Source organism: Manis pentadactyla, chromosome 1 (genome assembly GCF_030020395.1).
Source record: "Manis pentadactyla isolate mManPen7 chromosome 1, mManPen7.hap1, whole genome shotgun sequence".
Lineage (NCBI taxonomy): Eukaryota > Metazoa > Chordata > Mammalia > Pholidota > Manidae > Manis > Manis pentadactyla.
The window spans coordinates 194,773,362-194,786,875 of record NC_080019.1 but is presented as its reverse complement, the minus strand read 5'-3'; the positions used below and the strand labels follow the sequence as shown (position 1 = coordinate 194,786,875).

Below are 13,514 nucleotides of genomic sequence, written 5' to 3'. Positions count from 1 at the left end.
AAAGCCCTCTCCTTCGTGCCAAGCTAGGGGCTCAGAAGTCACTTGGGGCTGGGAATGAGAAGCAGCCAGTCACCTTAGAGGCAGCAGGGCTGGCACGGGAGCAGGTCAGCCCATCCCCTCCCGCCCCGCGGCACCACCGTGCCACAAGCCCCCACCAGGACATCACCCGGGAGCATCGCCCTCACACCTCCCCTGCACAGAACGGCCACCACTCGGCAGACTGCTTGTGTCGCCTTCTTTATTGACGGCCGCAGGCTGCACTCTCACAGGCGCCCAGGTGCCCGGGAGCCACACTATGCAGGGGGTGCCGGAGGGAGGGTGGTCTGGGAGAAGCAGGCCGCTGAGGGTCCTGGAGCAGAGGCCCCCAGACGGACCTCAGGGCACCCGGGAAAGGGCCACGCAGCTCTGCCCAGATGGAGGCGCTGGCCACCAAGGGTCAAGGTGTCCCTGGCTGGCCCGGGAGACACAGAGGTCATCAGATAGCTTGGCAGGAGACGTTCTTCTGGCCTCAGTCACAAGACTGCCTGCATCTCCGGGGCAGCTGTCTCCAGAAGCTGGGGCAGCGATCACTCCCACCAGCTGGCCGGTGCTGGGATCTGGGTCACCCGGAGGCCACAGCACCTGAGGCCCGGCCCCACGCTCTCTGGCTGCCCTCTCAAACCCTCATTCCCTGGGAGGTGAGGAAAGGAAGTGAAAATGAGGAAAGGAAAGGATGCAGATGCCCCACTTCCTCGGGCCCCCCAGGACTGAGGGGTCACAGTGGGGACGGGGGAGAGCTAGTGGCAGCCGAGGCCGAGGCCGAGCTTAGGACGAGGGTGCCGAGCTAGGCTTCTCCTCCCGGGACACTGGGATGGCCCGCTCGCTGTGGCTGGAGTCCACGCCGGACGGGACCTTAGGGCCAGCGAAGGTCAGCATGCCATCCGCAGACAGGGAGCAGGAGAGAGCCGACTGGTCCACGTTGGAGGGCAGGCGGTAGCGGCGACGGAACTCCCGGGAAATGTAGCCGTGGTCGTCCTGGGCGCGGTCAGGGGAGGGCGTGGTCAGAGGAGCCGACGCAGCGCATGGCCGCCAGCCCCACACGGAGCCGGCCCTCCTCCACCGCACGGGGGCCAAGCCCGCGACACCCTCACGGGGCAGGAGCTCCTGCTGAGATCTCCCTGCCCAGCCCCTTCCTTCCTGCCCGCGGTGGGGCCGCTCGCTGCCACAGAACTGGCTCCTCAGACTCCAGAGTCTCATGGCTGCTCCTGCCCCTGGCCCCCACCTGGTCAGGCCCCCTTTACCTGTGACCCTACAGACAGCCCAGGCTCAGGGTCTCTGGCCCCATCTCACGGGGCCCACTTCCCCCCAGGGCCTGGCCCCAGACCCCAGCACTTCCCTCCGGGAGAGGCGGCTGCCGCGGGCCGAGCGTGCCCGCGGGGCTCCGTGCCACTCACCTGCCTCTCGCTGTGTTTGCCGTGGATCTCCACGGAGTCCTCCAGCACCTTCACCGTGAGGTCCTCGGGAGAGAAGTGCTTCACGTCCAGGTAGATGACAAACTTGTCCCGGTCAGATCGGACCTGAAACCAGGCGCTCGTGGGGGTCCCCCTGGGCCACGGCTCGGGGAGGGAGCCGCGTGTCCCTGCGGGGCTGGCCGGAGCAGCCGGCTGCGGTGGCTGGCAGCTGGGTGCCCAGCTCCTGGGACAGAAACTCCTCCCCGGCCCAGGGGCTGTGACGGGGCTGTGCGGGCTCAGCTGACCAGACGGGGTCAAGGCGGTGGTGCCTGTGGGCTGCCTGGCTGGTGAGCAGCTGCCTGGCTGCCTGGTTAGCAGTTAGGAGGTTGATTGTAGGTTGGCTGGCTGGTTAGGGGCTGGTTAGCTGGCTAGTTAGGGGTTGGTTGGCTGGTTAGAGTTTGGTAGGCTGGTTAGTTAGTGGTTGGTGGGCTGGCTGGTTAGGGGTTGGTGGGCTGGCTGGTTGGACCCAGCACTTGGCATGAGGTCACTGCCCTTTGCTTCCCTCATCTCTCCACAAACAGCCAAGCCGCGTCTTGTCATGGCAGTGTGATGTGCCCGCTGGCCCACTGCGCCCGAAGCTCCCTCCCCTCCTCTCCTCTCCTCTCCTCTCCTCCAGCTCCAAGTGCCCCTTCAGGCCCTGTTGGCCCCCGAGGCTGACTGGCCTCGCCTCAGCTCTGGCAGGCCTCTGCTTCCTGGGCAGTGGGTGCAGCCTTACACCTCCGGAATCCTGGGCCTGGGGTCAGCCTCATGGCTCGGGAAGGGGAGCCTGGTGGTCTGCACACTCCCCTCGGCCTGGCCTGGGGCACAGGCAAGCATAGAAAGAGCCCACCCTCTGCAGTTCCACTGGGGGCAGGAGGGCATCAGAGAGGAGCCGCCCTCGGGCCCCAGGCCGCACAGCACAGCACAGCCAGGCTCCCCGCAGAAGGGAAAGTACAGAGGCCGCGAACTCAGGGCTGGCATCTGCCATCACGCTTGCCTGGGTGGCGCTGCCCTGGGGCTTCCAGCATGCAGTTGGTGCTACAGACCATCTATGGGCCGTGAGCTACAGGAGGAGAGCGGGTGGCTCAGGGCCCTTCTCCAGCCCCTCCCAGGCACCCCGGAGGCTCTGCTGGGGAACGGCCCTCATGGCCTCTGGGTGTGGAGGAGGGACGAGGCAGGCAAGGCAGGAGAGTGGCCCCATGGCGTCGCCGTCCACACCGCCGAACAGGACGGGAGCATGCGTCTGCGCCAGGCTGCCCTCAGAGGCCCCGGCTCCCCCAGCCACCGCCCGGACCCCACGCCACTCCCCAGCCAGCAGGACGGGCAGGCTCACCTCTGAGATGCCAGAATCCAGCACAGTGCGGAACAGAGACTGGCGGTAGTAGGGGCTAATGGTGGAAGACAGGAAGGGCAGCAGGTCATACTCAAAGAGGCCCTCGCCAAAAAACTGGTCGAACAGCCGGCTGGGGTAGAAGGGGCCCAGGGCGCGTTTGAACCAGGGGTGCTGGATGGCGATGTCCATGTCTGGTGTCGGCACTGCAGGGACCAGGTACTGGCGGAGAAGTCCAGGCAGGGGCCTCTGGGCAGCACAGTGGGGAGCTGGGAGGCAAGCCCTCCCTATATACGCAGGGACAGAATAGAGGCATTAGGGGGATTTTCCTGGGAAGCGTGAGCTCATGGGGGAGGCTGCCCAGTCAGCAGAATCAGGGGCTGGGCTTAGCGCCGCCAAGGCCCAGGCCCAGGCCCTGAGGCTCTGACCAGCAGGGCTCCGTGATTCTCAGCTGCCCCCACCCCTGCTGCAGGATGGTGAAGACTTACCTCCGGTTACCAGGTTGGGGCGCTCTGTGCAGGGACTGGGCCAGGCCTCTGCTTGCATGGGTCTGTGATGCCCCAGGGCAGCCCTGCAAGTGGGCGCTCCGGCCCATTTCACAGTCAGGGAAACTGAGGCATGGAGTCCGACAGGAGGTCCCCAAGTCTCACAGCTACTAGGTGAGAGTGCATCACCTTCCAGAAGGAATTACCTTTGTTACTTCTTCCTGCCAACAGAAATTACACACAAGCATCATGAAAATCTGAGGAAGGTCCACATTGAAGATGTTACTTTGAAGCCACATTGGTGGCAGGAGCTGTTGGATGGGCACTGGCAGGCTGTGGTGTCTACAGAGATTTAAAAACAGTAATGAAACCTCCTAATAGTCCGTGTGCTTTTCATGATCCCATGCGCTAATTCTAAGTAATGCAAGCTCAAAATATGCCTCCCCTGTGTCGGTTTAAATTCCAAGCAATCACCACGTAAGCAATAGAGTCGACTCCCAGTTCTCAGGAGCCTGATACAGTGTGTGGACACCAAGTCCCCGCTCCTGGGGAAACACAGGCCAGGCCCCTGTGAGCCTCTGGTCCCACTGCTGTCAGCGAGCTATAGCTCACCTTCCTTGGTGTGTGCTGCTGTGCAAGGACACCTGATGGAGTGTCTACTAGCCGTGAGCCCACGGCCAGCAGCTGTGACTCGTGCTGAGCAGGCGGCGGTACACCTGTGTTTTCTCCCAGTGACCACAGCAGCCCTCAACGCTTGGGCCATGCAGTGACACTGTAGTGTGACACGGAGGCCATTTTAAATGGTGAAATGGCCACCAACCAAAAAAAGATGTGAATGAACACTAAGTGAGCCCCGGGGACCCTTGTTTACCATCTGAGATGTGCAGCCAGAGGGCAGAGTGTGCCCTGGTTCCACAGCGGCCAGGGACGTGCCCATAGGGCGACCCCAGTGTTTCACCTCAGCCACCCGGGTCAGCCAGTGACTCTGAAAGGCTGTGAGTGTTGATTTGGGGTTACAGATAAATGTTGGAGAGTCTGCGTCCCCCCAGATTCATATGTTGGAATCCCCACCCCCAGCCCCTCAGAGGGGGTCTGTGCTGGGAGATGGGCCCTTTAGGGAGCGATTGAGTGACGGTCAGGCTGTTAGGGTGGCCCTGATCCGATAGAATCCGTGTCCCCATAAGAGGAGGAGACACCAGGAGTCCTCACACACAGAGGTCAGGCTGCATGGGGACCCAGGACAGAGGCAGCTGCTCACGTGCCCAGGAGAGGGGCCTCAGGAGGAAGCAGCCCTGCCCACCGCTGGATCTTGGCCGGCCAGCCCCCGGGACTGAGACAGCGCAGTGATGTCCCCTACCCACCGTCTGCGGCACTGTGCACGGCAGGACAGCCAGCTAAGACAGTTGGCAAGTTCTCAAACTCAGACTCCACCGAGGAGCGGCTGTTTCTGTGATCTTCAGCTCAGCACTGTCTTTCTTTTCTGCTCACAGACGGTTGCTAGGCAGGAGTCCTCTCTTGAGCAGCCAGGGTCCCTGCCAGCAGGACGCCACAGACCTGCTCTGCACACTGGGGCCGGCCTCCAAGGCTGGGCCCTGCCAAGTCCAAGACCCGGCTTACCGCGCATCCCTGAGGCTGGGCAGGGTCCGCGCTTAAATGGCAGTTTCTCATCAACAGCGGCCACCCATGGGAAGACTCAGAACTGGAGCATTTCAGTTGTTATTCTGTGGGACTTCTTGGTGCTTTTATTGTGAGTTTAAAATTTCAAACTATGAGACTGCACAAACTGTGAGATGTGACATTTCAGCACAAATGTTAGTTTGTGCATTAAATATTTCACTGAGTCAGAAAATCTTTAAGGCTGAAATATATTCTTCTTTGTGGTTAACTGTTTGTCCTAAAGCACAAATCAGGAAACCACAATCACTCCATGATGGTGCTCTCAGCAAGGAGGATGGGTACCTACATGTGTCTCTGTGTGTGCAGCTCTGTGTCTGTATGTGTCTGTGTGTGTGTACGGCTCTGTGTTTCTGTGTACAGCTCTATGTATGAGTCTCTGTGTGTCTGTGTGTGCGGCTCTGTGCCTGTCTGTGTGTCTGTGTATGTGTGTGTCTGTGTGTGTCTGTTTGTATCTCTATGTCTGTACGTGTCTCTGTGTATGTGTCTCTGTGTGTGGTATGTGTGTTTGGGGTGCATGACCCATAATCCCTGACTTCTACTATCCAAACAAATCAGGACCTGTCAGGATCTTTTTGTCCGACCCCTGCAAAGCCCAGCAGCGGCAGGAAACAGGCCTCAAAGACTATCCCGGGGATGTGCTGTCTGTCTCCATTGTTTCTGTGCTTGGCTTAAGCCTGTTCTCAGCAATTTGGCATTCCGCTGCATTTGAGCTAAATGTCAGCCCTTCTCACACAAAGGCTGGTATTTGCTTCATCTACAGGATTCCCATAACGCCAGCAGTTTGCCACCACGTGCACAGACCCATGCCAGGGCCCAAGGCGCTCACATGCCAGTCTGCCCTGCGCAGGCCAACCATACTGCTGAGGGTCGGTGGGCATGCCCTGGGCTACACCCTTGCCCTGACTCCCTCGAGGTCTGCTGGCTCACAGACAGCCCACTGCCCACCCCACCACCGGCCCCAGAAAGGACCGAGGGCTGGCCATGCTCTGCCAGCCCTTTCCAGGACGAAGCCCCTGGGCAGATGCCCAGACACCATCTGACGGGGCACAGGGGGAAGTGGGGCATGGTCCAGCTCCACACAGTCGTGAAGGGCCACGGATGATGGCCACGGCCGCCTGGCCCACCAGCATGTGATACATTCAATAATTTGTGCCATGTGAGTAAAGCACTACCTCATTGGGTTTATTTTTATAACAAAATTTGTCACACATTCTCAAAAGCAGAGGAAATGGTACAATGACGCTCACACCATTCTCAGCCAGATTCAGCAGTTATGAGGGCTCTGGCCCATTCGCTCCGCCTGTCTTCTTTTCTTTCCAGAAAATTTTAAAGCAAAGCCCAGACTTCATGTCATCTCACACTGTGGGGAGCTGGGGACATGTTTTCCATTTTTCTTTTCTCTGGAAGAGTTTCTATGAAAGTGAGGCTATTGCTTAAATGTGGGTGAAACTCACCCATGAACGTCTGGGCCTGTTCTCCTGAGCCACGTTTGGCAGGCTGTCGTTTTCCTTAGTTAAGTCCTGTCTGTGCTCGGCTTTCTGGCGCACGCGGCTCAGTCCCCTCTGACTGCGTCGCCATGTCAGGAGAGCATCGTGTACTCACGCTTTGTCAGCCCTGCTATCGTTTACTGATGCCTCTTAGCCTTTCCCTTGATTAACCTGGAGAGCTTTATCAATTTATTATATTTTTTCAAGAACCAATGTTTGGCTTTGTTGACCTTCTGTGTGGTATATTTTCTGTTTTATTAATTTCTGCTCAAGTTATTATGTTCTTCTGTGTATTCTGGATTTATTCCACTATTAATTTTCTTACCCTATGTGGTGTCTTGCCTGCTCAGTTTTTCCCTTTCCCCCCGCGCGCTGGCAGGTATGCTCCACACCACCCTTAGCGCTGCACCTCGCAGGGTCTGTTGTGCGAGTGGCTAAATCAGAGCCTGTGACGCAGACCGAACTAGGTGGGTGAGCCAGGGGTCCCCAGAGGGACAGCCCACCGGGATGGATGGGTAGACGGGTAGGGTGGGAGATGATGACGACAGGCAGATAGATTGGTGATAGGCCACGAGATGTATTTCAAGGAATTGGCCCATGTGATTGTCGGGGCTGCCAAGTCTGAAGTCTGTAGGGCAGGAGTGCAAGCTAGAAATTCAGGTGAGAGTTGAGGTCACCATCTCAAGTCTGAATTCCATGGGGACAGCAGGCTAGACACTCAGCAGGGTTTCTACGTTGCAGTCTGAGAGAGAGAGGATTCCTTCTTCATTTGGAAGATCTGCCTTCACACTAAGGCCTTCAACTGATTGGATGAGGCCCACCTCCATTTTGCTTTACACAAAACCCACTGATTAGATGTTCATCTCATCTACAAAACACCTTCCCAGCATCATCCAGGGGCCACCTGCTCAGCAGTGCACCCAGGCCTGGCCACGTCGGCTCATCAGCCTCACAGCCGGGCATGAAGCTCCCCTCTTGGACACAAAGAGCCTCCCAGAGCACCAAGCCCAGACAGGCTGCTCAGATCCCACTGCAACAAGGCAAAGCACGGCCCCAGGTGACCTGTGCCAGCCCAGAAACAAGATGGCCACACCCACCGAAGGCCAGGCAGACACCCGCCTGCTTTCTGACGGCTTCCGCTCTGATGCACACCCCTCGGCCCTCAACCCGCCTTGGACCACCTGCTGGAGCCCAAGCCTAAGACAGGTCCTTTCTGACACCTTCTCACCAAGACCCCTGGTTCCCAGTGACAAGTTATAGACCCAATCTGTGCACCTACAGGTGTGGCCCCCTGGCCCCTGTGGAGGCCCAGGTCAGAGTCAACCGCTGGTGACCCACACCGAATGACCGCAAGCCAAGCCTGTGCTGGGCCCTGGTGACACAAATGCTGACTCGGGCTTTGTCCTCAGTCCCAGAGATGTCGGGGGGCCAGGGTCACCCGGCCGGTCTCCAGCCCCTGCTGCCAGGCTCTGCCTGCATCGGGGCTTCCAAGTCCCAGGTCTGTGTTCCCAGCCTGGCCTCTGACCAGCCGGTCCCCACTTCTCGCCGTGCCATCTGCACCAGCTTTTGGGTCCCTGGGTGTCCTGACCCAGCTCACACCGCCCCTGCTGCCCTCCCCATGTTCCCAGCCCATCAACATGGGGGCCCAGAGCCTGCACCCCTTCTCCCTTCTGCCCACACTCCTCCCAGGCTGATCTTAGCAAGTCTCATTCTCCAAATGCTGCCTCTGAGCCGTGGGCTCCTGAGCACCCCTGTGTTTGCACTGCCTCCCCCACATGTGGGTGCCTAACAGCACCTCAGCTGTGTGCCCTGCTGGCTCCCTGTGCCCCTGCCCGGCGTCCTTCCCTGCTCAGCCATCCAGCTCCATCTGGCAGCTGCTCAGGCCAAAACTTTTACTTGAGGCTGGACCTCTCCTTTCTGTCACAGCCTGTCATGGACTAGACTGTGTCCCCCAAGTCCATAAACTGAAACCCTAGCCCCCAGTGTGACTGTGGGATGGGGCCTTTAAGGAGGCAATTCAGGTTAAAAGAGGTCCTAAGGGTGGCCCTGGTCCAGTGGGACTGGTGTCCTTATAAGAGGAGGTGGCAGCAGAGACGCACACACAGGGGACAGGCTGTGGGGACACAGCAAGAAGGGGCCCTGCCGGCAAAGGAGTGAGGCCTCAGAGGCCAATCCTGCCAACATCCTGATCTTGGCCTTGCAGCCTCCAGAGCTGCGGGAGAATGGCTTTCTGTGCTTTAAGCCCCCCACCTGTGGCGCTTGGTCACAACAGCCTGAGCACCGCGGTACACCTCTGGCACCTGGCACCCAGCAGGTCCCGTCACTGCTGCCTGCAGAGTATCCAGAATCCATCACTGCTCGCCACCCCCGCCACCACACCTGAGACACCATCGTCTCCTGCCTGGATCACTGCACTTACTTCCTTGCTGGGCTCCCCATGCTGTGCCTGTCCCCAGGCTGTTCACCTGGCCACCAGGACGACCCCTTAGAGTGTGAGTCACACTGGCCACTCGTGTGCCCCAAACCTCACCTGGCCTTCCATCTCAGCCAGAGGAAAAGCTGGGCTTCACTGTGGCCAGCAGTGCCCTTCAGGGTCTGGCCTTGCCCTCCCTCCGCCACTGCCCCTTGCGGCTGCTCAGCTGCTCAGAGATGCTGGGCAGTCTCCTGCCTCTGCACCTGCTGCTCCTCTGCACAGGAAACTCCTTCTCCAGTTCTCTGCGCTGTGGGGCCACTCACTCCCTTGAGAGCTTCCCGAAACCACCTCCTCGGTGACGGCGTCCTCCTGTGGCGCCTGGGACCCCCACAGGCAGAACACTCCTCCCATGCCCTCGTGGCCTGCTTTGGGCAATGGAGTGTGTGCAGACATAACTTCGGTGGCATCCTCCTGGAGACTCTCGGTGTGCGTGGTCTGGGCCCATCCCATGGGGAGAGTCTACCCAGGCAGACGCTGCTCCCACGGCCTAAACCCCAGAGGAGAAATGCGTGGAGCAGACCTGACCCATCCTGGAGCCTGAAGCAGAACCACCCAGACTGAGACCCGGGAAGGGAATCGGTGTTGAAGGCTGTGAGCACGGAGGCTTGGGTGGGGGGAGGCAGGGGTGTGTATCATGCAGCATCACCACAGCACGAGCTGACCTGTGCAAGGACTTCTGCCCACGACATTTCACATCCTCCCTTCCTGTTTGAACTTTCTTCTCCTCCACATTTATTATTCTCTAACATGCATTGTATTCTTATTTATCTTATGTATTGTCTGCCTTCCGTACTGGGAGGTAAGGTCCACAAAAGCAGAATTTTCAACTGTTTTGTTCACCGTTGGAGCCCAGGGCTTGACAGAGGAGGCACTGGAGAAAAAGAATGAATGAATGTGATGGATCTGATACAAGAGCTCAGTCCTGGGTGCAACGGAGCAGATAAGGGGAGCCATTATCCCAGCCCTGGAGATCAGGGTGGGCTTTCCAGAGGAGGCAACAGAAATCCTAGGTGGCCACGTCGACCATCGACCTACCAGATGAAGAGTCCCTGGAGAACTATTCCTTTCACCAATGTGCAGAAACCACCTAGGCGAGGTAGGGGTGGCTGATACTAATAAGGAGAGAGGGAAAACCTAAGATCACCAAAGGGCATTCATCAGCCATCAGCCTGGCAGGGGCAGCTCTCTGCTTCTAAAGCACTTCTGTGTGGGTACTGGTGTAACCAGAAGGGAACTACATTTCATTAGCACCTATTAGGTGTCACACTGATTGAATACAGGCTTATAGTCCCATGGGAGAGACAGACAAGCAGACAGACTCTCTATCACTCAGGGAGAAACAGGACAGAGCGAGAGAGGTGGCTGCCAAGTCCAGACTTTGCCAGCAGGCCAGCAGGCTAGAGACAAGGCAGGAGTTGATGTTGTGATCTTGAGGCAGAATTCCATCTTCCCCAGAAAACTGGTCTTTGCTCTGAAGTCCTTTCAACTGACTAAAAGAGGCCCACCCAGATCGTCTAGAATAGTCTCCTTTATTTAAAGTCAGCTGATGGTAGATGTTAACTGCATCTACAAAATAACCTCCCAGCCACACCGAGACTAGTGTTTGCATACTGGGGACCTGGCCATGCTGACACTCAACACTGACCGTCACATGGTGGATTCACAACAATGTAAATGTATTTAATGCCACAGCTTGGACACTTGAAAGTGGGAAAGACACTCCATTTTATGTTGTGTATATTTTATCACAATTAAAATAAAACCTGGCCATCACAAGCTCTGACCAGATGGAATATCCAGATGTATTGATGCCAGAAGCCGCCCAGGAGGTGCAAGAAACTTCACCTGGAGGCTGTGAGGATCCCCCACCACCACCCCCATGACAGCTGTGGCCAGAGGAGGCTCCGCTTAGCACACCGGGTTTTCCTGCAACAGCAGAGTTGGTTTCTGGCTGCAGCTCAGCTCTGCTCTGGGTACACAGTGCTGCAGGCGGGTCCCTACCTCACCTCACAAGCACAGCAAGTCCACACTTCAGGGCATAAGCCAGCAGAACTGTCCTGGGATCCCATTCAGCTCTCTGTCCTGCTGTTTTTAATTAGCTGCTGCGGTGTGCCAAACAACCCCTCCAAGATGCCCCTGTCTTAATCCTCACAATCTGTTTATACAGTAAAAGGGGCTCTGAAGTTGGGATTAAGTTAAGCATCTTGATCTGGGGAGATGATCCTGGATTATCCAGGGGTCCCAGTGTTATCGCAGGGTCCTTACAAGGGAAAGAGGGAGGCCTGAGGGTCAGAGAAGGGATATGATGAGGAAAACACAGGTCAAAGTGATACAGCCCAGGCGTTAAAGAATACAGCACCTCTAGAAGCTGGAGAGGGGAGGACTCGGCCCTAGAGCCCCTGGTGAGCTCCAGTGAGCAGCCTGATGCGAGCCCAGTGAGACCCATTCTGGACATCTGGCCTCCACTGTAAACAGCAATACATGTGAGGTGTTTTAAGCCACTAAGTTTGTGATAATTTGTTATAGCAGCTGCAAGACACCAATACAGCTGTAAACAACACACTGTTAATTCAGACCCCTCTCCAGCCCTATGTGCAAAATTTGCAAAACATGGCAGCCAAATCCCAGGTGTGGATCCTGGTTTAAGTAAGCTCACTGTAAAAAGATACTTTTGAGGCAATTGGGGAAATTTGGGGAGACAGGCTGTAACCTGTAATTTGAAAGTTACTGCTAATTTCGTCAGGTGTGGCAACAATGTAATGGCTCTGTAAGAAATTTTCTGTACTTAGAAGAGTATCTTGAAGCAGTTAGGGAGTGAGATGGCATGAAGTCCAGATTGGGTTTTAAATAGTTGGGGCAGGGACAGGGAAGTAAGAAAATGGGGTAGATGAAGGGAATGTGGACATTTTGGGGATGACTGAATGTGCCGACGGTGCCAGGTGCCTTTGTGGGAGTGACTTCTGGCCTCACACAGGTGAGACCTCACTGCACAGAACATTTTGCAACTGGCTTCTTTACCTCCCAGCCCTTGGGTGCACCAGGCTTTTTCCAAGAGCTAGATGGAGACTCCACCCCACCCGTGCCTGTGAGCTGCGCACAGGGGGCCTCCCACAGTGCTTGCTTTAAGTACCACCCTGGAAACTATCTCTGCACACACGGGCTGTGTGAGTATTCCTGCCAAATTCCCAGAAGTGAAACTGCTGAATCAAATAATCAAATCTCCATTGAGACGAGAACTAAAACTCCCTCCTCACCCGCCCTATAAACTCATGACCACAGACGTGAAATGAGCAAGTCCAGTGATTGCCGCGTCCCGCTCCTTTAGGGAATCATACAAGTGGGTTTCTCCAAATCTAGTGAGGGGTTCTTCACCTGTCAAAATAGACAAGGTTATCTCTAACACTTTTTGGGGGCTTACCCAAGATGCTCCCCTATTAGAAGGAAAAATATGCAACCCATTGGTCATTCATTCTGCTTTGGCTGCTCCCCCGGGACTGATCCTGGCCAGGACAGGTGGCCAGCGCTTGTCTTCGACCCAGCCTAGGACATACTTTAGTGCTATGTGAACAAACCCAGCATTTTCTCCCTGTAAGCCTCTTTCAAAAACCAAGGGCTGACCACCAAGATGGAGGGACCATGGGGCTGACTGTGGGTGGGGGGGTGGTCTTCCCTGCTGCAGGCGGCCTGCAGAGCAAGTGGGCCCACAGGAATGAGTGGCTGAGTCTGAGCAGAGACATTCCCCTGAACGCCTCACTCAGTAATTCCATGTGTTGGGGAATGACTGACTTTTCAATTCCCTTCTGAGACCATGCTCACCTGTGCCTTCCCATGAACCCCCGGACATGAAGGAAGAAGAAGTTCTCATCAGACAAGCGCTGGCAGGCGGTCACTTGGCTGACAATCTGACAGTGGCACTTCCATTTGTGTCCACCTGCCCTGGGTAGCCATTTGTCCAGGGCCACCAGCACCTGTCCTCTAGCCAGGGGCTCCCAGGAAGCCCACGCACCTTCATCTTTGCGACTTGGGAGCCCTTAGTCCACCATTCCAGAGCAAGTTATCCCTGTGCCACCCCTGCCTGGATGGACAGAGCCAGCACATGGGAGCCACCAGGCCAGTGGCAGCGACAACCCCCTTGCTGTTTGCATCCACACAAATGCCCATGGGCTCCTCCAAACCCTCCTGAGCGCCCACAGAGGTGTCTGAGAAATGACCAGATGAAATTTCCAGTTACCGTCTGTGTCCCCAGGCAAGGCAGTCCTCTAGAGCCACTGTCTATACCGCCAGCTCATACACACCTGACATTTCACGGAGGCCCTGTAGTGAGCTGAATCAGGTCTCCAGAAAGCTATGTTCATATCCTAACCTCCAGAACTCAGGAGTGTGACTTTATTTGGAAATCAGGTGTTTGCAGATGTGATCATGTTGAGATCAGGTCAGACTGGGATTAGGGTGGCCCCTAATCTAAAGACTGGTGTCCTTATAAAAAGGGAGAAATTTGGGCAGGAGACCCACAGAGGGCACCACGCAACTGTGGAGACAGAGGCCAGCCGATGCTGCTGTGAGCCAAGGACTTGCATCAACTGCCAGTTGCTG

At 56.8% G+C, this 13,514-nt stretch overlaps 1 protein-coding gene across 1 annotated transcript; it reads right to left on the bottom strand.

Moving 5' to 3' along the window:
• Positions 1-221: 221 nt before the first annotated feature.
• CRYAA (crystallin alpha A) lies at positions 222-3,053 on the bottom strand. Its single transcript, XM_036911984.2, has 3 exons — positions 2,803-3,053; positions 1,434-1,556; positions 222-1,014 (listed from the first exon to the last, which is right to left on the bottom strand). Exons 1-3 carry the CDS (start codon positions 2,989-2,991, stop codon positions 805-807), a joined length of 522 nt encoding a protein of 173 aa, XP_036767879.1. The 5' UTR covers positions 2,992-3,053; the 3' UTR covers positions 222-804.
• Between the last annotated feature and the right edge of the window lie 10,461 nt (positions 3,054-13,514).